A 24,170-nucleotide genomic window follows, 5' to 3' on the forward strand; every position below is an offset into this window, starting at 1 on the left:
GCTAGTTTTCTCATCATTTGCCCTGGTGGGGCCTGTGAAATCTTTATCAAACCAGTTAATCACCTAGTAAATCTTTAAGTCTTTTCCCTTTTATACTAAATCTTTAAGCCTTTCCCCTTTTACTTTCAGTTGACAAGACTTTTCCACCTTCCTGGACATCACCATCACCATGGTGGATAAGCAGAGGGACCAGAGAGAAGGAAAATCAGCAGTTCCATCTTCAAGGTGTGAGCGTGTCCAGCATACACACATGTGCTGGGAGAGGAGGCAGAGGAGTAAGTCTCACATGAAAGCAAATCAGAGACGCAAAGCAGCTCCCACGACACAAGATGAAGCTCTAAGTGGCTCGGCTCACGTGCCGGACCACCTCGTCCCCCAAAGCATTCCTGTTCTAGGAGCAGGACCGAACTGTTCAGATCACATTTTCAATTCAAAATTCATAATGTAATGTAATGTGCATTTTGGAATTTGTTGCAGTGTCCTGATAAATGCTTGGTTTCACAGAACACTAGATCTCATCTCTCATGGATACCAGAGAGAATAAAAAACTTTTGTATAAATGTACCTGATCTACGAAACATGAATATAAAAGAAGGATTAGTAGTGAAACAAATACCTAAAAGTAAAGGCACTAACTTCTAGTCCTCTTTTAAGTGATATAAATGAGAAAATAAATACACAAGAAAAGCACTATATTTCGCAAGAGCTGGGAAGAAAAATAATGAATGCACTACACTTTCAACTTTCAAAGTTTCTGGACCTAAAGATTAAATATGAATGAAATCATTCTTAGAGGAGATTTTATTTCAAGATGTTTTCCATATCTTTGACATGAGTTTTTGTTCTTATACATAAAATTATAACTACATGCTATAGTTGGTAAAAAACCCATTGGCTCAGCATTTCCTAACCTTAATCAGCGTTTCATATAAGCTGAACATTAGTATTTTAAAGCAAATAAAAGACACGATGCTTTTCTTGAAGTCTGACTTACTAAAATGTTTCTGAAAGCTAAAGTACATTGTTAAAAGTTGCACAATTCTAACTACAGAGAAGAGTCATAGAAGAATTTCAATCAACTCATCTTTCTTATACATTTTTTTCCTAAAAGGAAAAGCTGAAAGTCAAAGTATTAATATGATAGTCATCCTTACAAATTACATTATGTAAAGTTTCTCCTCTAGCAAGATTCAAACAAATCATAAACTCTGACAAACCAAGACCATACAGATTTGTTCCCAGATGATTCGGGAATAAAAATGCTACGTCAAATTGACTTGGGGTTATCAGATTTAGTTTGGGCAAGATCGAACTTTAACTAAAGCCAACTTGCCTTTCCTACACATCTCTGTTTGCGCAGGCCCCAATCCCAGAGATTCTCACCCAGCTGGTCTAAGATGAGGCCCTGGATGCAACACTTTTCAAATGCTCTTCCGGCCATTCTAGGGACGAGCTGGGGCTGAGAACCACTCCTCTACAGCTAGAGGCGGCTTTGGCCTTCAACACAAAGACGAGATTTTATTATTAACTATTCTACAACTGTTGAGAAAATCATTACTATTTAAATTACTATAACTTTCAACTACAGCCACCAGAAGGTCAGCTTCTTAAGAAGAGAAACGCTGTCAGCCTCGTTCAGCACTGAGGCCAAGTGGAATGCCTGGCACACAACAGGTGCTCCATAAACATCTGTGAATGAATGAATGCCAAGTTGAAAAGTACACTTCAGTTTTAGTGGCATAAAGCAATACAGCAGCAGCTCTCTTAAACCAGTAATTGATAGATAAGAAAAAAAGTCACATAAATCAGTAAACCATAAAAATTTGGTATGCAGGGAGCCGGCCCCGTGGCCGAGTGGTTAAGTTGGCGCACTCCACTTCGGCGGCCCAGGGTTTTGCAGGATCGAATCCTAGGCGCAGACATGGCACCGCTCATCAAGCCATGCTGAGGCGGCGTCCCACATGCCACAACTGGAAGGACCCACAACTAAGAATATACAATTATGTACCGGGAGACTTGGGGGAGAAAAAAGGAAAATAAAATATGTAAAAAAAAATTGATATGCATTTCTAAGCATTTTATTTTAACTTAAATGAACACTCATTTGCTAATCCTGTAATATAGGACAAGGCCTTTTGTTTGTATGGGTCTACACATTAAAGAACATGAAAATGTCTTTCTTTCATAAATCATAACCACAATGCATCCTCTACCATTTCCACTTTTGGCTATTAAATTACGGTGAGAACTTAGGACACAATGAAACAATCTGATTGCAGAATCCTTCTGGACATTAATAATTTACCCCATTCTTTTTGTGGTCTTACCCAAATGTAAGAGGGTATTTAACTTGGTTTTCATGGGAACAACTTGGCTTTTCCTAAGTCACTGGTTTATGCAATAAATGACATAATTACAACAACAAGAATAAATGACATAAACAGGTTTGGGAACAAACACAGCTCACTCTTGATAACCATTCTCCAGCTGACGAGAGACACATGTGAGCACCCCAGACAGCACCCTCCTGGCCACAGGCATTCAGAGGGAGTGAGGAGTGACAGCTCCCCCAGCGGGTCAGTTGAGACGTCTCTCTGCACGGGGCTGTTACTGTTATACAGATGCTAGCCACAGGTTTCCTCCCATTGACCTCTCCAAGTCCACAGAGCAGTCAGTTCATTCTTCACTAGCAGAGCATCGAAACTGAGACCCAGCAAAAAGCATCACCAGGTCTACAGACTGCATCGCACAGCATCACTCGGCACAGAGGCAGCAGGAGTCAGGGAACCTCTTAACACAAAACACCCCAACGATGGACATCCAGACTCCTAATTCACCTGTAAGGCATTTATAAGTTAACTATTAGGGGATCCATTTAAAATATAATAGAAGTTGATCCTAATAGCAGAATTTTGAAAATGCTCAACACACTATTTTACTTAGTGTCTTTACAGTAAAAGCTTCAAAAGGATACAGACAAGTAGAATAGGTCTGTTTCACTAATTCAGAATCAGGTCCCATTCGGCAGGTGTCTCAAATGAGGACATTCTGGCAACAAAGGACTGCTGCCACCAGGAGGCTCTGCAATGTACCTTTTATTGAAAGTCTGGAAATTTAAAATACTCCTGCTTCTTTATGGCTAATGTGATACCTTTTCAAATTCACAAGTTTCCCATGGAAAGTTTTTAAAATAAAGTTATAGCATTCCTGCTCCCTACGCCCAGGTAAATGACCTCAGATTTTGAATTTTATCTTGTAAGAAGAAAGGAGACCTATTAAAACTTTTTCTAACTAGGCAGCAATTTTGTTTTTATTTAAGCCTTTCCCAACAAAGCTGATAACTCCAACCTTCTTCTGTGGAACGTCTGGCAGAAGACTGAGAGCAAAACAGACTTTGGGTTTTCATTGGCTTGGGCTGTGTGGGCCGGAATCTGTGACAAATTAACTCAAATTGGTGAAATACGGAGGTGATGACAATGGCAGAAAGAAAATTTTCACTTTAAGGATCTGTAAACCTTGATTGTTTTTAAATTAGCCTCAGCTAGTATCATAGTCAAGATTTTAAAACAAAGACCTGGACTTTTTAAAAAACAGTCCCTTGTTAACATGTTTTGTAAAAAGAAAGTGGAGACATTTGTTAACAACTGTCAATTTCTAGGTAGCTAAACTTGTTGAAGATGGACATGCCATTTCTATTGTCCCCAAAGCATTTTTTTCCTTTCTTTTAATTGAGTTCATAATAGTTTACACCGATGTGAGATGTCAGTTGTACATTGTTTCTTGACTGTCACATAAGTGCTCCCCTTCACCCCCTCTGCCCACCCCACCCCCCTTCTCCAAAGCGTCTTTTAACCTGTGTGTTTACTATGTCAATGGGTCTCCAAATCAATGAATCGAGATTTGACTGTAAAAATAGAATGTAGATTTCCTAGAGGCTCCTGTTTAAAAGACTTTTACACAGGGAAACATTAGGCTCAGCTACAGAATCCTCGTACTTTGCGTTCGTAAACAAACTGCGTGCTGTCCTCCTCCCGGGGCTCAGTTCCATAAAGCAGCTACATTATTTACAAGCACAAATAGTTTAGCGTTTTGCTGAGCTGATAGGCTTTTTACTTATGGATTTTAAAAACTAATCAAGCACTACATCTTATAAAGATAACTGATTTTATTTGCTTTAAACATAGTTAAAAAAAATCAAGATAGCTAAAGTAAGTGCTGAAAAAAACCCCAAAATGCTGGCCAAAAAATAAATTAAAATATTATTGGTATTACTCTGTTTTGGTTTACATGGAAACCAGCACTGAGGGGTTTTGTCCAAGTTCACACTGTGCTTGATTAATCAGCAGAAGAGTTCTTGTCACCAGATTGCGTCCAGTGGGCTACTGATGCTTGAGACCTCGTTTCCCATCCTAGAACAACGGCAGCGTTGCTGTATCAATGCCCACTCACACAGCTATGATCTCCGCGTGTCTATGAGTTTTACAGGAGAGGGTTTCCTATCATTTTAGAATAGGCTTTCTTAGCCAGAATTCCTCATTTGAACCACAGGACACAAAAACTTAAATCAGTAAACTATTTTCTCAATTATCACAAGGACAGAACGTAACTAGCACCGCTCCAGATCCATAGGAAAGTTGGTTCAGTACACATAACGGATGCCAAGAGCATCAGGGTGCAACGCTCCCACAGAATCCAGGCTGGTTTAGAAACTGAAGAAGAAAATGAAATTTCTTGAATTATACAGGAAAACTTACACTTTTTATTCTCCATGTTTGCTTTCTGAATAGAGAAAAAAAGGAGAGAACTGGTGTCTCCTTAAAAATGTCATCTATAGTATGGTTCAAGCTGAAATAAGTAAAATCAACTAAAACCCTAACTCCAGCAGCAGCGAGGGGTCTCACAAGGCAGCAGGCTGTTCTGGGCCCCCACTCACCTCGAGGAAGGCTGCCCCAACGGAGGTGGGGGTCTCAGGAGAAGGCACCACCCACAAAGTCTGACTTAAATGAAACATGGATTTTCCAGGTGAAAGTCGACCTGGAGCACAAAACTATAAAAATCTGATTCCTGCCAGAATTTTCCTCTAAAACTCCAGATTGCACAGCACATTTTCAAGTTGGTCACTGGGTGACTTAACCACTAACCTGACTGAGGGGTACCAAGCACCATCTGGACAAAAGTCTAACCTGTTTCTGATGGAAGCTCACAACTCACCTCTTTTCCTATTTTACCAAAGTTCTCCTGTCAATGAATTTTCCAACGTGGAGAAGAACTCCGGCGCTGTAACATCCTCCCTACAGGAAAGTCTCCCTAGCTGTGAAGGACCTCCCTGAAACCTGCAGAGACCAGATGCTGGAGGGCCACAGCCTGAACCCCTCTCTCCCCACCGCTGCCCCGCCACAAGGGGCAGTGAGGAAGGGGGCTCACAAGGTCAGGCGCCTACTTAGAAAGGAATGAGTGGACACACCCAACAAAGGAATCGTGAGTGCATTTCCTCTTTAGACCAGACTTAACTGTAATACACTGTTGGTAAAATGAAATCTGATTAAGACTTAAAAAGGACGCGCTGAAGCTCAGGTCAGAAGCAAGGTCACGACTTAGTCTGTAGGACTGATAAACCCTCAGCACCTGGAAAGGCACCTGGCATGTAGAAGGCGCTCAATTAGTATCTGCCAAATGGATCGGTCATTACAGCTTTTCATTACATTCAAGGCAGAATTCCATCCAGCATGTCAAATAGCTTATCATTTAAGAAAAAGGCCCTAAAAATGGACACAATCTTTCTAGGGAGCAAGCAGGTAGTGTATAAGGCTTCAGAACTCTGAGGGTATCTGCCTAACTCTCAGCTCCTTTCTCTGAGAGGGGTTCCCTGATCCAGCCATGTCTGTACTAGTGACACGGTCCCCGGGCCAAAGCTGACCAGACAAGGGCTAGATATCGGCTCCAATCTCTTTCCAAAAATCTGGAACGAGAACAAGCCAGTAAGCCTGGGAAGCTCTCTTGAATAGAGAAGATACAAACTAAGGAAACATGCAGCAGCCAGAAGCCTTGTGCCTGCCACGTGGACTGAGACGCGGAGAAAGGCAGTCTGTAGAGAGGGGAAACGAAGCAGATGCAGAGAAGGACAAAGACACACAGGAGACAGACACTCTCCAGTTCCTGTCCCAAAAGCTGCCCTTGGGTTCCTGAGATGTCCAATAAATTCTCCTTTCTGCTTAAGCTAGTTTGAGCTAGTTTCCATCACACACACCAAAGTCTTCACAAAGACACGAAAACAGCATCCAATTACTCCTGATCCTGTCATCTTTTCACTTCCAGGAAATAATCAAAATTATGTACAAATATTATATCCAAGGACGTACACTGCAGAGCTAGGCATAAAACAGTAAAAAACTGGGAACAATCTAAACGTCTAAAAATAGTGAACGATTAAACAAACTCTATGCCCAACGATAGGGTACTATCAAGCCACTAGAAACTAATATTCTTGAAGAATATTTTAAAATGTGAAGAAATGCTCAAGATATGTATATAAAAAAATAAGGACTTCAAAAATAGTAAGCGTAACACCAATCTCAATTTTATTTTTAATACAAATGTATGGCAAAGAAAAAAAGATCTAAAACATGGAAATGAGATCACAGCTAAATTTGATTTTCTCCTTGCTGGATTTTCCAAGTGAACACGCATGACTCTCATAATCAAGAAAAAAAATGTTTAAAGAAATGATAGACTACAACCCCAGTGCCAATATTTTAGTCTCCACCCACAGCTCTAACAAAAAAAGGGGAAGAAAAGAAAAAAAGTTATACTGTAGTAACAAATTTTTTTATTTAAAAATTAACTCACCGATATTAAAGAAAAGAGACTATCTTTGGGCAGACGGATGTTAGGAGGAAGGTCCTCATTCCACTGAGGTGGAAAAGAAAGACGACCTCCCAGCCATTATTTATAATTGAGTAAAAATTCAGAGGGACAGAGCTTCAGAAATCAAGCTGCTGTGAAACGAGAGCAGAAAGAGCCAACAGCAGCCCAGGAAATGGGTGCCCAAGACCCCTTGTGGTCCAGCTCTGTCCTGTTTACGCACCTCCACTGCTCTCCCACTCACTCGACCATCTAATCAAGCGTGTCTCACCCAGCGCAATCCACCCACCCCTTTAAATAAACGTGCATCTCATAGTCTTCTTGGATGTTATTTGAAATTCAAAATAGTCTGGAGCCACGTGGCCTGGATTCATATCTGGCTCTACCACCTACCGGCTCTGTGACCTTGGAAAAGTGACTTAACCTCATCCACAACATGGGGCTAATAGTACCTATTCCCAGGGTTCCTGGGAGGATTAAATGAATCAGTATATTTAAAGCACACCGACAAGGATCTGGCAAATACTAAGTGCCATGTAATTGCAGCTACTGCTAATACTGTAATATTTAGCATTACAAGTAATGGAAACAACAGTACAAAATGCTCTGTTTTCAAACCATACAACCTTCACCTGGCAGAGTCTCTGCTCTAACAATCCTAATGACTTTACTTCTCTGAACACGCCGGGCTGTTTCCCTGTTCTAGGCCTTTGCACACGCTGTTCATTCTGCCCAGAAGGCCTGTGTCCACCTGGCAAACCCCTGCTCATCCTTCAACATTCAACTCAGGTTCCAGCTCACCTGTGAAGGCTCCTGTACCTCCCCACCAAGCGATTCTCTCCTTTCTGGGTACCGTGCATAGTCTGACTCCAAACTTACTGTAATCATTCACATGTCCAGATCCCCCACCCAAGTCCGAGCCCGGTGACAGCAGGCTCTAAATATACACTGTTGGAACTTAACTCACGGAGTCGTCATTGAGTCAACAAACGTTTCCTGAGGGCCAGCACGTCGATCAAGAAAACAAGTATAACTCCCTGGCCTCATGGAGTTTACAGTTTCTGGGCTTCGAGGCTGGTTCCAGAAGGGTACCAGTCTGAAGGGACATGACATCCTAAGGGGCTAACCTCATGCGTAGCAGCATGCTTTTATTATGCGTCACTACTACCATTATCAGAGTCTAAATCTACCTCCATCCAGAAGAGAAGAGCAAGCAACGAAAAAGGACACGTTCGTCTCTCCTGTGGACTCGTAAGGAATGTCTTAGCCACTTTTCAGAGGCGCCGTGTGGCTTGTCCTAAGGAAAATGAACAAGGAGACTTCGAGAGGCCCAGCTGGAGTCCCTAGCACAGCATGGGGAAGGCAGGGAGGCCAGAGACTGAGTCAGCAGGTGACCCGCCTCAGGAGTCCAGGGTAATCCCACAGAGACTAATAAATAGCCTATGTAACGCTAAGTCCAGACTTTCATTTTCCTATTAGTTTTTCAATTGAAGTAATGTATATACATAGCTTCCAAAAATACTACTACGAGGCTTATAATAAAAACAGTAGTCTCTGGCAACACCTTCCAGCTCTCTAGTCCTGTTCCTTTCAGGAAACCACTTTCAATCCTTCTAGAGATTTCTTCAGGTGTTTATCTTCTTATTGTAGAATAAATATTCATTGTGATTTTTTGATCTTTCACTTTAATCCTTACCTACTGAACTCCTACTAGAGATAACTGAAATTCAGTTCTTAGACTAACCTCGCTCTTCCCATCCCCTACTACCATTGCAGTCATATCACAAGTTTTAGTTAAATCCATATTTAAGGTTTGTATTATTAGAATCATGTAAATAACATTAATGGTAAGACAATCAGTATACCACGATTATACTTATTTTCTTGTACATTTTGTTATTCCTGGAAGTAAAAAATTTTTGTTTTCAATATTCCTATAATACTCTCCAAAAAAACCATAAAAGATCTCTAAGCAATGGCTCAAAGCACATCACCAATCTATCAGCTCATTTTTTCCTTGGCTGAATCTTTATCCTAGAGTCCGCTATCCTCCCATCCAAAATGAACTGGCTGTTCCCTAAACCTGTTGTACAACAGTCATCTGGGTTTTTCCTTCATCAAACAGCAGGTTTTCTTCATCTCTCTTTTTTATTGAATTCTGTTTCCTGGATCCACGTCTTCATCTTCATTGGTTTACTTTCTTGTTTTGATGGAGAAGATCCTCCTATAGCTTTCTCAGAAAGGATGCATGGAGGGTAAGTTTTGTGATCTTGTATGTCTACAATGTCTCTATTCTACCCTTTGACTTGGTCAAGATGGGTTGGGTATAGAATTCTACACTGGAAATTACTGTAGCTCAGAATTTCAAAAGCAGCATGAACCACTGAACTCTAGTTTCCGGTGTTGCTGTTGAGAAGTCTAATGCCATCTGATTCCCAATCCTCGTTCACAATTGTTTTTTCCTCTGAGGAAACTTTTAGGATCTTTTATTCCTGTTGTTCAGAAGTTTCACAATGATGTGTCGCCGCCACCACAGCATGGCTGACGAGTGGTGTAGGTCCGCGCCTGGGATCCAAACCCTCGAACGGATCACCAAAGCGGAGCAGGCTGAACATAACCACTACCACACGGGGCAGGCCCCAGTGGGGGCCACCTCTTCATTCAGTTTTAGGCTCTCAGTAAATTCTATTAGTCTGGAACATACATTCTTCAGTTCTGAGAAATTTCCTTATATTAGCTATTGGATGCTTTTCTCTTCTCCATCTTCTGTTTTCTTGTCTTAGAACTTCTATGGATCAGGCATTAGACGTTCTAGATTGATCCTCTAAAATTCTTCTCTCTTCCATTGTCCATTCCTTTGTCTCTTCCACCTATTTACTGAGAGACTGCACCAATTTCACCTTCTACACCTTTTATTTTTATCAAGAATTATTTTTGTTTCCTAATTGTTCCTTTATTCCTAGCATCCCATTCTTGTTTCACAGATGCGATACCTTCTCTTACTGAGCTGAGGGTCTAAAGTTACAGTTATTTTGGATTGTCCCTTCCAAGTGTCTTGGTCTGTTTTGACTTTCATGTTAGTGGCTTCCCTTAAATATCTGGGATTTTTTGGCTGTTATGTTTATATTTAAGAATGAAGGGCTAAGGATGTGGAGCAACTGGAATTCTCATCCACTGCGGGTGGGAATGCAGAATGGGACAACGGCTTTGGAAACATTTTGGCAGTTTCTTTAAAAAGTTGAAAATACACCTACCATACCACCCAGCCACACCCAGGTATTTACCTAAGAGAAATGAAAGCACATCTCCACACAAAGTCTTACATGAACGTTCACAGCAGCTTTCTTTCTAACAGCTAAAACTAGAAACAATCCAAACAGTACATACTGTGTAAGTCCATTTATTAAAATTCTAAAATGTGTAAACTTAACCTGTAGTGATAAAAAGCAGACCGACGTTTGCCTGCGGACAGGGCCGGGGGGAGAGGAAGAGAGGGACTCCTAAGGGACACGAGGGGACTTTCAGAGGTCATGGATATGTTCAGTATCTTGATTGTGGTGATGGTTTCACCTCAGCAAAAGTTAAACTCTTTTAAAAATGTGTTTATTTTATATTAATTATGTCTCAATAAATCTATAAGAGAGAAGGAGAGAGGGAGCAAGAGAGAGAGAGAGAGAAAGAAACCAAAAGGAAAGATGCTTAAAAAAAAACGAGGTGTTAAAAATGAACTGAACACCGGGGGCTGGCGTGTCCACAGCAGGGCCTCCTCCGCATCCGGGAGACACCGTTTCCAGCGTGGCCCCCAGCCCTGCCCTAGACTGTTTCACTGGGCCCAGTATCTCTGAGTCAAGTGCCCCTCTGGTTCAATTTCTCTGGAGTAAGTGATGCCAAACTTTCTCTCCACAGCCAGGTCTTTGCCGCAACTTCTCACTTCTGCCGTTGCAGCATGAAAGCAGCCATAGATGATATGTAAATGAGAGATGTGGTGCGTCCCAATGACTTTATTTACTAAAACAGGAGGCAGGCCAGATGCGGCCGGGGGCAGGCCACAGTTACGAATCCCTGCTCTAGAGAATCATACCAGTCTTTCTGTCTTCAGAGAACTAATCGACTTCTCTCCGGAAGTGATGGCTATAAAAAGCTTTATACCCAAAGAAGATAATTAAGCAAGTAAAAAGAGGAACGGAAGTCACGAAAAAGGGATACTGGAAAAGTAAAGGAGTGACGTATATATAATGTGAGCAGCTTCAGCAGCAGGTGAGGCTCGGGGCAGCACTTCTGAGAACCTGCAGGCCCTGTTTCATCTTATGAACTCACTTACAGGGCCAACAGAAATCAGGGGAAGAAAAGTCTGTCTTCAGTTTTTATGAGAGATGTTTCTAAATGGCTTCCAACTGTTAACTTTTGCCCACTTGACTTTAGTTTGGAGTTGTAGGTGCAAATAATAGTCTGGGATTTTTCACTTAGGATTAAAGAAATCAAACATTCCACGGAAAAGGTAAACTGCCAATAATATGTTAAAAAAAAAAAAATAAGCCTGCTACTTCATTCTTAATTAGAAGACATCGCTTGATTAATTCAAAATCTTCTGTAAATTTACCTCAAATTCGTGACCAACTTCTAGAATCTGTAATAAATGAGATACATACTCAGAAAAACAAACTTCAAGTTCTGTCAATTAACATATTCCCTAATTTCGCTAAATTCTTTTCCTTCAAGCAATACAACTTTTCAGGGTAAGTTTATCTGTGCTTCGTGCCCCAGGAGAGGCAGTGTAAATTTCTTCCCCAATTACCGTATTAGATGACAGAAGCACTGGATGAGAGGAGACCGGCAACAATCACTCACCGCTCATAAGGAGAACTAAGTTCAGAATCAATCTCTATCTTTAGAGTTTTTCTTGGTCAAAATGATACATTTGTTTGGGCAAAACGAGGAGAGGCTTTTTAGAAGGTGACAGAGGTGGGAGTAGGAGAAAAGGTGACAAATTAAATACATTAGTTGAAGATTTCTACGGCCTCATTTTCAGAGCAAAGGAATGTCTGGTGCTTTACAGACAGAAGCTAAGAATCACTGTGCTTTTCAGACACAGCTCGTCTGAGAGGGCAGCCAGTCCCTGCTGATGCACACATTTGCTTCCCAAACTCAGAGGAAACCAACTTTGGGGAATGTGTCTTCTGTAAAGATAATTTTGCAGGGCAGCCTCTCATCGAACCAGCTACCATGTGAAGACACTAGCTCAAGAGTAAACTTCTTTTTCCTGTCTGGTTCTCTCACCCAAATCTGTTGGGAAAAAGAAATGAAGGAATCTGTGATTTGGCCCGTCATTTATAGTGTTCAACATCTTAAAAAACTGAAATCCCTAAATACCACTGGGTTTTGACAAACTCTGGCTTTCCTGAATAATGCAGGTGTGAAGGAATTCTTAACCAAGGGCCATCAGGGCTGCTATGTTTCAAAGGCATGGACGATTAACATTAATAACAATAGTAGTGATAGTTTATAGGCAATTTTAAAATATCAAAAAGATAAAAAATAATTTATAGTTCACATTTAAAATAAATTACTTCACTGTCTATAATAGGTTTACCTTCTTATAATATATTGCTTTGGTGAACAGTAAAATCGTTTCTGCATTTCTTGCCTTAAAGCTGGTTGCTAGCTATGGTGGCAAAGGAAGACTCTTCTTAAATAATCCACCAAACCAGTAACAAGCTCTAAGGGTATATTTTAACTTGACAGAATTTTAGGATTCACACATCTTCAGATATACATTATATTTAATTTACATTGGTAGAGGAAACTGCCGTAGAGGGAGACAGACATTGTTGACTGCTTTCTCAACATCCATTATTCTTCATCCCTTCTGCTGCCTTGCTAACAAAAACCGATTCTGTTTGGGTACCCAGCCTCCGAATGTTGGAGAGGCGAATCCTCAGCTTCAGGATATAAGTCAGTCTTGGACGGCTCTTCTGGCCAGTGACTACTTCAGCCGTTGGCATGTGACAAAACCGTGGTCAGTGAGATGCAAAGTCTGTTGAAGGGCTTCTAATTAAGGTTTTCCTTGCTCTTAAGAAGAGATATTTAAAAAGAACTGGTCCTGTTTTGGTCCCAGAATGTTGGTGTGTGAGGACGTAAAGCCTGGAGCTGCAGCAGCCATCCTGTGCCCACGTGCAACATTTGCTGACACACTGAGGGTGGCAGAGCAGAGAGATGAGCAGAACACGGGTTCTGATGCTGTCACTGAGCTGCTGAAATGGACAACTCTAGCAACTTATTAGATGAATCAGTAAGTCCACTTACTGTTATAGCCACTTTTAGTTACATACTGCTAACAGCATCTGAACTGACACAATTATCATGCCCATGTTAGAGATGAGGAAACCAGTTGAGAGAAATTCAGCAATCACAAGGCCGGTCAGTAAGCGGCACACCCAGGACTAGAAGTTCATGCTTCTCTTTAACAAACATTGTTTAAGTACCACTGTGTGTGAAGCACCAGGTATACAGTGGGTTTTAAGGAGGAAAGGAACACAGTTCTTAGGGACTCACAATCTAGAAGGGAGATAAACATACAAACAACTAGTTAAAGAACTGTGATAAGAGCACTAGAGCAAGGAGCTATCAATTTGCAAGAAAAGCATTAACTATGCCAACAGGTGTGAGGGTGGGTATACCCAGGGGATGACAAACTTTTTTCTTTAGTGATTTAAAATGTCAAAAGACAACTTCCAACGACTTTCTAATTGTTCCAAAATAAAAGTTTTTTAAAAGACTTCCAAAGAAATAGATGTAATCTCATAAACACAGTGTTGAACAAAATAAGCCAGAGAGAAAAGAGGACATCCTATTTGATTTCATATATAAGCAAAACTAATCTCTGCTGTTCAAAGTCACAATAGTAGTTTCTCTGGTGGGGCAGGGGTAGCAAACTGAAGAAAGCAAAAAGGGGTTTCTGCAGTGATGAGAGAAACAGCTGGTACTGACACGGATGCTAGTTACCCAGGTGTTTCAGTTCGTAAAAATACATTTGAGCCATATGTACACACATATAAATAAATACATGTATGTGTGTAGTTTTCTGTACTTATATTATACTTTAATAGTTTTAAAAATTAATATATGATCCTTATAAAAAATAAATTCCAATAATAAAAGAATATATAAAGTTAAAAGTGCCAGCTTCCTAGGTCCCCTCTCTTGAATCCCACTTCTTAGAGGTGATCACTGCTAAAAGCTCCATGTGAATGATTCTAAGTAATCTGGACTTCTCCCCATGCATCTTCAGGCATAAATGACCATGAATGACTATAGACGAATGTGCTTTTTTAACATCTTATATCTTAAATCATTAGCCAGATTCTATACCTGTTTTACGATTTTCTTTTTTTCACCTTCCATTCATCTTTCCACTCAGTTAAGCACTTCAAAACATGCATATATAGCTAACTCTTACGTATTGCTTGCTAATGCACCCTGATTTCTTCGCAGTTGTTCTCAGTTTTCTTGTGTGGCCCTTTCTGTACTATACTGTCCTGTGAAGGAGCCTGCTGGGTCAAACGGTAGACAATGACCCTAGGTTTGCACTAAGCTCAGAAGATCAGAAAGACTATGCCAGGTTGAAGAAACAATAGAGCATAACCAAGAAAATGTCGGTATGTGACAAGGGTGGAGGACAAGATACGTACAAGTTCAGCGGAGAGGTGGGCACAGGTGAGATACGAGGGGTTTTCTGAGCCATGGTAAGGAGTCTAGATTTTTTCCTAGAATATCAGGGAAGGGGAGGTACTGAAGGATCTCAAGCAGAAAAACAACAAACAAGGGTTGTATTTTAGATCATCCTGATAATAGGGGAAAGGTTGGATCATAAGACATAGGGACTAGATGCAAGGCAATGCCACGGAAAGAGTGTAGGAGGGTATGGGCAATACTGAGGAGCCTGAATAAACAGGACTTTGTAATCACGGATGAGCGATCCAGAGAGAGAAAAAGTCCATGATGGTTTCCAGGTTTCCGGTTGGTGACGGGATGAATGGGGTCTCATTAACCAAAAACAGAAAAGAGTAGAATTTGAGGTGGGAGCGATTTAGGGCGCTGTTTGGAAAATCTGGAGCTTAGGTACATCCAGGAGGAAAAAGCTGAAAACGCTCATCTGTCTGGAGCCTAAGAGAGAGTGAAGAGGAAATAAAGATTCGGAGTTGAGTGGCATTCAGTGGTGGTTGAAGGCAGGATGTCACCCACAGGTGAAAAAGAGAGCAAGATGAAAAGGAAGACAAGGACAGACCACCACAGGATATTCATTTTTAAAGGGCAGGCTGAGGAAGAAATTGCCTGAGCAAGAAGCTGAGTAGGTGCATTCCAAAACGTAAAAGGAAAACTAGGAAGGAACGATGAAAGTTCTTTGAAGAAGAAAACGTTAAGAGAGAAATGGTCATTAATACGAAATGCTACAGTTAGTTCAAGGAAGATGAAGTCTGAAGAACGTTCTTTAAATTTGGCGGTTCTGTTACTAGAAGTTTCAGTGAGTCCACCAGCGCAGAATGAAGATGGTCACTGATGGCAGCGGGGCTGATCAAGGACTAGAAGGTAAGGAAAAAGTAACATCACAGAGACTAAGCTTTTAAGAAGTTTAATAATGAAGGGACAAAGAGAGATTTGGCAACGGCAGAAAGAAATTAAGAAACAAAGGAAGGAATTTTGTTGTTTAAAAGGATACAAGACATGTAAGCCTGTTTTATAAGGTCAGGAGAAGCCGCCTGAAGAGGACTCAGAGGAGGTACGACAGAAGGAGCTCAGCGATGGAGCAACGCCACAGCGGAGACTGTTTCCAGATGCAGCAGGTTTCCAGATGGCTGGCCCAGACTCATTCACTAGTTTGTATTACTTCACTTTATAAAAGTTTTCCTTTTCTGAAACTAAGATAAAGCTGCTCTAAAATGGAACAGAGTTAATAACGTTATGGAACGTTCTTAAAACATTCAAGTAGGAAACAATATTGAGAATATTTTCCCCCTACAAAAGGGAATTGAACTATTTGAATGGGAATCTTCTTTTAATGGTAAATGCCTTAGTATGGACATCCTTGGCCACGTACGAGACCACGAGCTTCTTGAAAGCATAATGAATTAATACCTTCAAAAACACTTGCTACATATCTACCATGACAGGCTTCAGGGGTACAAACATAAGCAAGACACTCTCCCTGTCCTCGAGGGGCTTACAAATAATTACAACACAATGCAATGAGTACAAGTAAGAGAGAGAGGCACAAGACCATGGGTACACTGAAGAGGGGTGTCTAACAGCCTGGAGAGTGGAAAGAAGTCAAGGAGAGCTTTCTAGAGGATCTTTGCTCGAACTTGGTCTTCAAAGGGTGAGCAGGAATTTGCCAGGCAAAGAGGAAAGAGAATACCAGCTGTAGAGAACACAGCATATGCAAAGGCAGAGAGTCTTGAGGGAGCCCAGTAAATAAAGGTGACATCAGGTAACTCATGGGCACGTATGCCAGGAAAGAACGCAAGACGAGCCATCGAGAATGGGTTGCTAACGGTGTCAGTGCTGAAGAGCTTGAACACCCTGCCGGTGAGGACCAGTTACAGGGTAACAGTAGGACTTTCATCGTCTGCATCCGCCAGGGGCCAGTACCGTGGCTTTCACCATAGAAAACTCTCAATAAATGTATGTGGAATAAACAGATGAGTCAGAATCTTAGAATGATAAATAAATTTGAAAAAACAGATTAAATTGGAAGGAATAGATGACCTAAAAGCACAAATTAATTTACTGATGTAGTGGGAAGGTGGCTAAGGGCCCTATTAAGCATTTGCTGTGCACACCACCTACCAGCCAAAAATGAGATTAATGTTCTCCAAAGAGGCAAAGCAGAGAGTCCCTAAACACAGGGCTTGAAAAAACTTCCACAACTTGGGCTTTGACCAGATTTTCATCGCTTGAAGCAACTGCTCTTCACTACATAAGAGATGAGCAAAGAGGAAACAAAATACGCTAGACTCCAGGAGCCCAGTGTCAAGACATGTAACACCTGATGACGAGGGTTAAGAATTTCCAACTGAATTTAAAAAGTCATTGCACTTGCCAGAATCAAAAATAAATGATGAGGATGAACTGAGAACAAGATTGTTCCAACCTACCAAGGAAGAAGATTACTACATTTGGTACAAGTCACCAACTGACTTGATTTCCTCCACCATACTCAGGTCAAATGTCCTACGATAACATGGCATGGCATTATTAAAGTATGAGTTACTTCATCAAGCTTCTCTATCTTAGAAAAAAGGTTAAAAAAACAGGAGATAAGGTAGGACTGGGAACCACAGTCATATCACAGGCGTACAACCTCTCAATCTTCAGAATTTTCATGTTCTTGGCCAGTATTTCTGAGCCCTTCATTCATCTCATCTTGGCTGAATATAAGCCAAAAGGATTTCACGAGGAGAAATCTGAAATACTACATTTCCTATATGTCACACAAAGGAGAAGGAGCTCATGTTCTGTGCACACAAGAGGCAGTCAACTCAACAAACAACTGAACCAATGGTTTCACATAAACATCACACCAGAGGGCTGAACTAGACTAAATCCCAGGGGACGCCTAAGCTTTTGAGATGAGGTCAGATAACCATCATAACTCAAGGATCTCTAAGAAAAGAATTCTAAATTCCAATGTGATGTGCCAATCACACTAGTTTGGTTGTGAATGAGAGAGAGCAACAATCTATGGTTACTGGTCTAGAGGCTGGAGAGTCACGTGTCAGGTTGCCATTACTGGACTACAAGAACTAATCTATGTACTTGACTCCAAGGCAATGAAGCCTACAGGCAATGTAATTATTGTGCCTAACGTCCTATTTTACAAAATATTTGATAGATAAAGGTCTACAGAGTGATTTAAGGATATAATTTATTAAATAAAACTGAATGAAGAGTACAGTGATGTGCATTCTAGTCTTGAATCTGATACTGATTAATTATACAATCACGGCTAAGTCACAAATAGTCCATGTTTCAGTTTATGTATTATGATGTACTCATGGCTGAGCTAAATGTGAAATGTTCTCAGCTCCTTAAAAAAGTGGTACTTCACATGTAAGGTGAAGGTGTTACACGTGAGACGAAGTTCACCACCACAACTAAAGCCAACTTTTTCCATTGAAATAGAACTTACCTCCAAAAATATTCAGTGCATGCAACAGGTAGGTTCATTAACTCCTAAAAGGCATTATCCAAACATTCCATAAATAAGGAAACAGACGCATTAAATTATTTAAGAACTCAGAATCTATCAACAAGTCTGTTACAGAGCCAGGAACAGAATCAAACTTCCAGGGTCCCCCCGACATCCAGTCTACTGTTCAAGTCACCTACTTAGCTTAAAGTATGTTGTTCTCTGCATCAGAAACATAATTAGTTATGGCAGGAACAGAAACTTCTCTCCCAAAGGCTTCAGAATCCATTTGACTAAAATATGTTCACATCTAAAATGAGAATGGTTCCATAAACGGCAAGTATTTATTAAACTCAGAAAAGTACTTCATCTTGTGTTATGTTAAGCAATCTGTAAGGAAGAGAGACTATAATTTTTCAACAGTCAGAAAAGCAAACCAGCAGCAAAGACCAAAGACTATGAAGGGGTCTATCTCTCTAAAAAGGAATAAAAATAGGAGAAAGGTTGGGAGAAAAACAAAACTTAAAACCAAAAGATAATCCCATGGAATATTTGTACCATGGACAAACGGCATGAAAAACACACCTTCAGAGAAGCATCAGATACACATTCATCCATGTTCCAAGTCAGCAAAGTGCTGCCTGCCCCCCAGGGTGTCTCCCGGAAAAGACTAGGTGCGCTCCTGTCTGCTGTTCATCTGACACAGCCTTTTCTGGAGGTTATTTGGAAAAAATGGTAAAAGTTTTTTATTTTTAATATAATGAAAGTTTTTTTTATACCTGTTGACCAGTGTGGTAGATGGATTATTGCTCTCAATTCTTTATATTCTCTCTCTTATAAAATTATACATCCACACCCCTTGTCATGTAATTTTGCAAGGCCTGGCCACAGGACTTGTTTTGACTAATGAGCTGTTTAAAGACCTGATGCCAGCAGAGGCTTAAAATGTGTTTTCGTAGTTTGGCTTCCTTCTTGCTTTCTGGTGATAAACCAAGAAATGAGCATGCCCCAGGGAGCTGCCACATCACCAGGCAAGGCCTCGGGATGAACACATTGAGAGTGGATCTAACCCAGCCGCCAGCCTGGAGGCAGGGCCAGCGAACCCACAAACTGAAGCCCATGAGCCTGGCCAAGCCCAGGCAGGATCAGGAGGACCCCAGGTGATCCATAAGCCTAGCGTGAAAGTAAACGCTGAGTGTTGTAAGCCACTCAATCAAACACTGGTTTGTTATGCAGAACTGTTACGGCAACATCTGACCAACACACCCAGTAACCTCACACCCATGGATTCATCCTACAGCAATGAGAGAGAAATGGATTCACATACAACGGTGTTTATTATAGGAATATTTATAATAGCAAAAAACTGGAAACATCCTATCATTAAACAATAGAGGGACAGTTAAACTATAATCTAGCCAGACCACTCAATATTTGATGCTACCAAAAATCACGTTTTTAAACACTCAAAAACGTAAGAAGATGTTCATAATGCTTTACATTTTAAAAGTATAAAAAGCAAGACGGATTGCTTAAAAAAAATTCTCTATAAGGAGAGAAAAACATCAGGTGGATAAAATAATTCATTTAAGGGGCTGGCCCCGTGGCCGAGTGGTTAAGTTCGTGCGCTCCGCTGCAGGCGGCCCAGTGTTTCGTTGGTTCGAATCCTGGGCGCGGACATGGCACCGCTCACCAAACCACGCTGAGGCAGCGTCCCACATGCCACAACTAGAAGGACTCACAACGAAGAATACACAACTATGTACCGGGGGCTTTGGGGAGAAAAAGGAAAAAAATAAAATCTTTAAAAATAAATAAAATAATTCATTTAAGAAATACAAATGCTTTTCCATGCTACATAGTTTTATGCTAAATATTACACTAAATACTCAGAAGAAAGACGTAAATAAGACAATAAGTCATCTTCCCTGACTTCCTGAAACTAACAGTCTAGTGAGGAAGACAGATATTAAAAAAATAATATCACATATACATAAATATAAATTGTGATAAGCTATTGTGGCAGAAATTGGTAATTATCCCCAGTATTGATTTTCCCCTTCTTTACTCAGCACCAGAGTCCGTGCATTTTATCTGCCATGGCCACCTGGAATAGACTACACTTACCCCTGGTTGGGGCACGAGACTAAGTTCTAACCAACAGGATCTGACTGGAAGTGGGGCAAGCAACTTCCAGTAAACATCCTTACAAATACAGGGCTCGCTCTTCGTTGCTTCCCCCCTTCTTACCAGATGGAGCAGCTATTTTGGACTATGATGTGGAAGCTTCACGCTGAGAACGGCAGAGCCACAGAACAGGAGGAGCCTGGGTTCCCTGATGCTGGAACCACTGTCACCAGCCCCGCTACCCCTACAGAGCTTTTACAGGAGAGAGAAATAAAATTCTACCCTGTTCAAGCCATTTGTATTTGGAGTTTTCAGCCATTCACAGCTGAACCTACTCCTAAATAGTATAGCTATAAAGGAAAACAAAAGATTCAATGAGAGATTATAATGGATACAGTTGATTTTGACAGGAGGAAGGGGTTTCAGGGCTAGGTGCTCTGGGGAAGTAACATTTAAGCTGCCAGGAGAGCGCCAGGTGAAGGGAGGCGGGGTGGCAAACTGTTCAAGACAGGGGAAACCAAAGACACAACTACTCTGGCTTCAGCCTGACTCACCACAGGCACGAGCAACAAACTCTGGGATGTTAAGATTGCTTCTATAATGAAGTAAAATGAAAGCAGAGCACCAAAGCAACTAAGTGTGTTGCCTCCAATATCAGAATCTCTATTCCGACAAGCAAAGACCACACGCGCACGTCAAAAATGAGGGAGGAGGGGTGCAGAAGGAGAATGAACCTGCTTAAAGAAATTAATAGCTGCTCCCACACTGCAGCATTGCTAGTTTTTAAAACAGTCGGATTCTCAGGTTAGAGTGGCTCACACACCATGAGGAGAATATCCTTAGCTTTGTAAATGCTAACTATCCCTGGGACAGACAACCGTTTGGTGTTCAAAATTTGTTTAAATGATGTTTCTTGACTATTTCTGATTATAAAAGGGAAACATATATTGTGAAGAATTTAGCAAATAAACATAAGAGAATAAAAAAATAAACTACCTGTAACTTCATCACCTGCCAACAATATTTTATACTGACACTGTTTTGATATCCATTTACACGTCTACACACATCTATACACACAGCACACACAAAAATGGGATAGTAATGCAAATCAAGCCGCGTGTGCTTTTTCACTATTTTATCACGAGCACGTTCCTATTTCATTAAAGTATTTTTGAAACCAAGGTTTTTAATGGCTACGTAACACATAATTTATTCAGCCAATCAAGTCTGGGGATTTCCTGAGTTAAAACTGTCAACCTCAAGTGAAAGGCGAGCAGGTGCAGGAGCCGACTTCGGAACCGGCCGTGGAGAATTCCTACGCAGAGATCTCAAGTTACCGTTTGAAGGCACCGGAACCTTCTAACCAAGAATTCAGTGAAAGTCACTGAGTTCTAGCCATGAAGGAAGCTGACTAAAGACCATGTTTTCCCAAATGGAGCACCATTTCCTAATGAGTCTTGAGGAAGGAACCGAACACGCATCAAAGATCGAGGCAGCAATAAGAACAGGACCGATGAGTGCCCGCTGTAAGAGTTAAAGACTATCGGCAACGTTTTTCCAATAAAGCGAAATAAGAGAACGTATGCATCTATTACTTGTATAATTCAGTCTTCAAGTGGGTATAGAAAAAAAGGTTACAGAAAAATGCATATGGAAGAAGAGTGGAAACAAATAATGACAAAGGGTTAATAATTGTTAATTCTGGAAAATGACATTCCTTACACTTTTCTGTATTTAAAATTTTCCTCACAACCAGGAAAATTAATGTTAAATTAAAATATTAGTCATGTAAGTAAGGTAATTCAGATTTTAGTTATTAAACTAAGTTTCGCCAGCGGCTAAGCGGATCCTTTGCAAAGTAAAAACAAACAGCTGGGCACTCAGCATCAGGACTCTGTTCTAAAATAAAACTATTTTAAAGTAGGCATCAATATTTCACGCTGGAAATTAGTCTGAGGAAGGACCACCTTCTGAACTTTCTATAAAGTGCTTCCTTCAGTACCATCCTACCTAAAAATGATCAATTTTCTGTTCTATCAAAAAAGGTGGTTTTAAGTTAGGTAAATTCAATTGCAAGATTACATTCAGTTTCTAACTCTAGTTCTCTTTACTTTGTACACCTAAGGTTTTCCTAATGCTAGACATTTTTTAAAATTCTTGTTTCTAAAATCCAAACTCAGTTCACATGATGGAGCTTACCACTTGATGAAATGTCTGACTGAACACAAATGGCTGCAATGTTCTCTTAAGTGAGGTCCTTAGTAGAAAAACATTAAATAAAAAGTTACAGAAATAAACTAAATCTTTACGTTAGTCCTCAGAAAAATTTCAAACAAACAAATTTTTTTTTAATTGCCCCATTTTCCCCAAATGGAGTGTTAGGTTGCCTCAACGCTGGGACAGCAACCCCCACCCCCTACTCCACTAATCAGTTCTCACCTCCTTTCCCTGCTGGAACACGTGAATTTTTCAGCAAAAGTGACTCATTCATTGGCATCTTGTCAAACTAACCCTGAAACTATAAGGAGGCTCAGCTAAAAGAACTCTAAAGCTAGAACGCTTTAACGCACATTATTTTGACTTTAGAGAACTGAATCACTTTCAGAGCCAAATACATGCTAACAAACTCTGTTTATATTTTTCCTTACAAATTTGTCTCCACCATGCCCCCTCCTCCCAATCTTAATTTGGTGATTCCCGGATCTGAAACACCTCCTGTCTCTGGAGAAGACAAGATGGGGGAACAGAGAAGCATAAGAACATGAGGGGGGGAGCAGTTGTGCACTCAGCTTGGAAAAGATTCTATTCTGAAACATTAACGACTCGTATCTATTCCACATAGTTCTCAAAATTTATTTCTCCCCTTAGTTAAATGAAAACGCAATACAAACACAATCAGAAGTCACCAGGAATAAATTACTCTCATTGCTATTATTTCGCTAAATAAAAGTTTAAAAAGGAACATAAAAATCAATTATCGAGAACCATTTAGACAAAAATCTTCAATAAGACGTCACTAGCCTGAACTATCAATTGTAAATCACCTTCTCCTTTTGGTTCACACATTTACTCACCCCAAGATAGAAAACAACTCCTTTTAACCAGAGGGGAGAGTGATGGGGAAGGAAGGAGAAAACAAACGCTTTGTCAGATTACCACAGACATTTGCTTATAGCTCCATCAATGGTCACACTCCACCTGGTGGCAGGAGCTGCCTGAGTTGGTGAAGTGGAGGTCATTATACAGAAACTCCAAAGAACACTGTCCAGATGTCCTCGGGGAAAAAGCAAGATGCTCTTCTCTTGCCCTATATAGAATAAATCTCGCAAGTTTCCACCGAAGTTTTCCCATAGAGTAGTAGGTCAATATCTAATAAAGATTAACATAAGGGTACGACACCCATCAGAACGGGAGACCTACATTTATAGCAATCTATTTACATCCATTCTCTCCACAGCAAGGTAGACGCCAGCTCAAGCCTTTAAACCAGGGCACAAGGCACATCTAGCGGCCGCAAGACTCTCTGTCACATACCCCCACTCCCCTCCTCTTTCCCGTCCCCTATGGGTGAACTACAGAGTTTAACTAACAGAGTCAGCAGCAGCCTGCCACAGTGCTTCCAGATTATCTGCCAGTAACATATACCCACGGGATACTCTACAGACTGATTTCAACCAAAAATAAAAATAGATAAACAGAGCTCAAACAAATTTAAAACTGAGTCTGGCTGCCCACACTGATTTTCACACATGAGGAAAAATAGCATTTCTCCTAGAAGCCTCGAGCAGGCATATCTTTAGAACACAATGTTAAAAATACGCCCTCCCCCCTTTCCCCTACCTGTTTCTCACTCAAAGCTGTGATTTTGGCTTGGAGTTCATGAAGCTGTTTCTTTAAATCAGCATTCTGATTGGAAAGAAAAAATATCTGTGAGAAAGATATTTCATTTGTTAACAAAATAGTAGCAAGAAGACTTTATGCATACTGTATTACA

The 24,170-nt window shown here is 40.7% G+C and overlaps 1 protein-coding gene across 50 annotated transcripts in view; it reads right to left on the minus strand.

Moving 5' to 3' along the window:
* PHF21A (PHD finger protein 21A) overlaps positions 1-24,170 on the minus strand; it is a 173,959-nt gene that overhangs the window by 107,859 nt on the left and 41,930 nt on the right. For 48 of the 50 annotated variants that reach the window (XM_070229365.1, XM_070229379.1, XM_070229383.1 and 45 more), the window contains one exon: positions 24,017-24,082. The exons of the other annotated variants lie outside the window; for them this stretch is intronic. In XM_070229365.1, coding sequence (XP_070085466.1) covers positions 24,017-24,082 — 66 coding nt within the window. The remainder of the gene's footprint in view (positions 1-24,016; positions 24,083-24,170) is intronic. 50 annotated transcript variants of the gene reach the window in all.

This window comes from Equus caballus, chromosome 12, assembly GCF_041296265.1.
Source record: "Equus caballus isolate H_3958 breed thoroughbred chromosome 12, TB-T2T, whole genome shotgun sequence".
In the NCBI taxonomy this organism is placed as follows: Eukaryota; Metazoa; Chordata; class Mammalia; order Perissodactyla; family Equidae; genus Equus; species Equus caballus.